Raw genomic sequence first — 3,121 nt, forward strand, 5'->3', positions numbered from 1 at the left:
TTATTATTTATATATATATATATATATATATATATATATATATATATATATATATATATATATATATATATATATATATATATATATAAATATAAATATTTATGAAATTAAAAAAAGTTTTGAGCAAAACTATTAATTATAAGTTTTTGTTTTTACTTTAAACTAAGGTAATGATAATAGTTCTTGGATAAATAAATGTATCAATGTCCATAAAAAATGTTTTATTAAAAAATTCAACATAATTTTAATTTTTTTTTTTTTTTTTTTGTTTTAGGTGAACACCATTACGTAAAAGAAAATATTAATACCCTCATTCATGTTCTTAACGAATACTAAATAATTGTTAATATCTTCAAGCACTAATAAGTATTAATATTTTTGAATTCCAAAAAAAAAAAAACCAAAAAAAAAAAAATGAATTCTTACAATTAATGTCATTTTTGTTAATTCTAATTTTTTATGTATTTATTAAATTTTCACTAATAAATTTTTTTTTTTCTTCTATTTTAATGCATTTTAATCGCAGTCGTTTTTTTTTCTTTTACTCTGTTTTTTATCCTAACCTTGCAAAAATACAATTTTTTAATTTATTTTTTTAAATTGCAATTATTTACATGTAATTATGAGTATTTATTTGAAAAATGTTAAAAATACTGTTAATTCAATTTTAATTGGTTTTTTTTTTTAAAAATTGAATTATAATATTAATGATTCGATTATGAGATAATAATTTTGGGAATATTGACAGATTATTTCATAATTAATTATTATCGTTTAATTTTTAAGAGTTTATCCAATAATAATGTAATAGTTATGCCAAAATACTGAAATTTTTTATCCCCAATTTAAAGTACCGACGGTCAAAAATGGGAGAAGCTTGTTTTTTTCATGGGGCGGCGATCTCTATATTGGCGAGAGAGAAATTATCCTATATGTAAAAAGCCCTTATATTCAAGCGCTGAGTAGTTTGAAATAAATTCTAAATTATATATAATATTATTATAAATGTTCTGATGAACAAAACATCAACCGCCCACAAGATTTTCACACCAATCACACCCTAATGTTTTGATGAATATTTATTTATTAAATATACATATTTAGGCACATAAATCTATTGGAATCCTCTTTTTTTTAAATATTAATTTTACTAATTATCATAGTTTGCGTAATTACTGTATATTACTTTAAAAATTTAAAGTTAATTATAAATCTGGTTGATTAACATTAAAAAGCCTATACATTATTTATTTTATAATTTTTCAAAAGTTGGTAACACTTACTTATAATTCAAAGAACAGTAACGATGCTTTATTAAATTCGTGAAATTTTAATCCACGTGCATCTTGTTGAAAAGAAATTTTTAGGTAAGTTTTATGTTCTCATTTAATGATTTTTAAATAGTTTTATTCTAATTGTGTCAGTAAAGTTTTGTAAATTACTGTTTAATATTCATTTTTTGTTTTTTTGCGATCTTGTACTTTTGTGCATCTTTACATGCTTAACAATTTCGTTCAAATTACATAAGGTCAGAAATAAAAATTGTTTAAATGATGAATATTTAATTTCATTCAATAAGATTGTAGATAAATATGGTAAAAACGATTTCAATGCGCTGAGAAATATATTTTATTCTTATATAAAGTGTTTTTACTTTATATCGGTTAATTAATTACCTCAAGATGAAAATAATATATCAAATATATATATAGTATACTATAACTTACCAATTTAATTTAAATTTTATTATATTTAAATAATGGATTTTTTAAAAAAGAATTTCAAAGGAAAATAGAAATGCTCGGTAGTTTTAAATTTTAATTAATTAAATAAATCAATGAATTTTTTTGTGAATATTTGAGCATTAAATTTAATAAAATGAAATACTTACTCATTTTGCCTCATTAATCTGAATTATCATGAGGCTTTTAAAAAATTTATAGTTTGGTTTTAGAGCATTTTGCCATTTGGGATGAAAAACTTCCAAAATGTAAAAGATTGTAAAAATTTAAAGTAATTTTGAAGTGCTTAAATGCAGATGAACACAGAAATTGTTACATTATGTAACAGTTTTTCAAAAATCTGCAAAATTAATATTGAGATTAGTTTGAGGTACTTTGTGTGTTACTAAACCCTGGTGCCATCGAATTCTCGAACATATTATCTAGCTTTTACAATTAAAGTTTTTTTTGTGTATTTACTGTATCATATTTATTTAAAAATTTTTTATTTTTTATTTTTACAGAAGAAGTATTGTTCACACTCTTCAAGAATCAACATTAAAAGTAGGAAAAAATAGAGGTATTAAAAAAATGTTAATTATTTAATAAGACATGAGGGTGGTCAAATAAAAGACTTAAGCTTAGCGAATAAAATAATGACTTACTTTAGCATTTTACATTCTTTTATACAATTTCCAATGAATTTTTAATTGATCCCCATAGGTAATTTATTTTTTCCTTTTTTAATTTTTTTCTGTCAATGGAAAACAATATATAGAAGATAGTAGAACAATTTAGATTTAAATGGGGTTAGTAAAAGGTGAAAGCATTGTTGGCATAAGTTAAGATTGACCTTAAAGAAAACTTTATTAAAAAATCAATTATTACTTTTCTGAAAATTTAGGTTTTTTTAAGTTTTTGTGAAGGTATCAATCAATCAATAAATTAATATGTAATCAGACCACCCTCATAGATTTTAATATGTAATTATAAATAAGGCTGGTAAGTATTAATTTAAAAAAAAAAAAATTTTAATTATATATATATATTCGTTGTTAAATTTTAAGTTTTTATTAAAAAAAAAATGTTTTATCAAATTATTAGTTACAAATTTTATTATTTTTTCCTAATTTAATTTAACATTTATGCATTTATTAATTACTAATTTTTTAATTATTTAACTTTGAATTGACTTTGAAAAGAGAAAAAAGTCATTTTATTATTATTATTATTATTATTTTTAATCGAGATTTTTAAATGTGTGTTTTTGTAATTTACATGCAATGATAGCTTTACTGCTACAGTTTTTATTATTATGAATAATAATAATTATTTTAATTTATAAAAATTATTAAATATTTAATATTTATTTTTAATAAATAAATAAATAAAAAGGGAAT

At 19.9% G+C, this 3,121-nt stretch overlaps 1 protein-coding gene across 1 annotated transcript in view; it reads left to right on the top strand.

Moving 5' to 3' along the window:
* The window catches only part of Phum_PHUM349960 (Hsp60 protein, putative), a gene marked incomplete at both ends in the record, with an annotated part of 2,881 nt that extends 2,690 nt beyond the window's left edge, over positions 1–191 (top strand). The window contains one exon of the mRNA XM_002427818.1: positions 168–191. Coding sequence (XP_002427863.1) covers positions 168–191 — 24 coding nt within the window. The remainder of the gene's footprint in view (positions 1–167) is intronic.
* Between the last annotated feature and the right edge of the window lie 2,930 nt (positions 192–3,121).

The sequence above is a fragment of the Pediculus humanus genome, genomic scaffold, assembly GCF_000006295.1.
Source record: "Pediculus humanus corporis 1103172107761 genomic scaffold, whole genome shotgun sequence".
NCBI classification, from domain to species: domain Eukaryota; kingdom Metazoa; phylum Arthropoda; class Insecta; order Psocodea; family Pediculidae; genus Pediculus; species Pediculus humanus.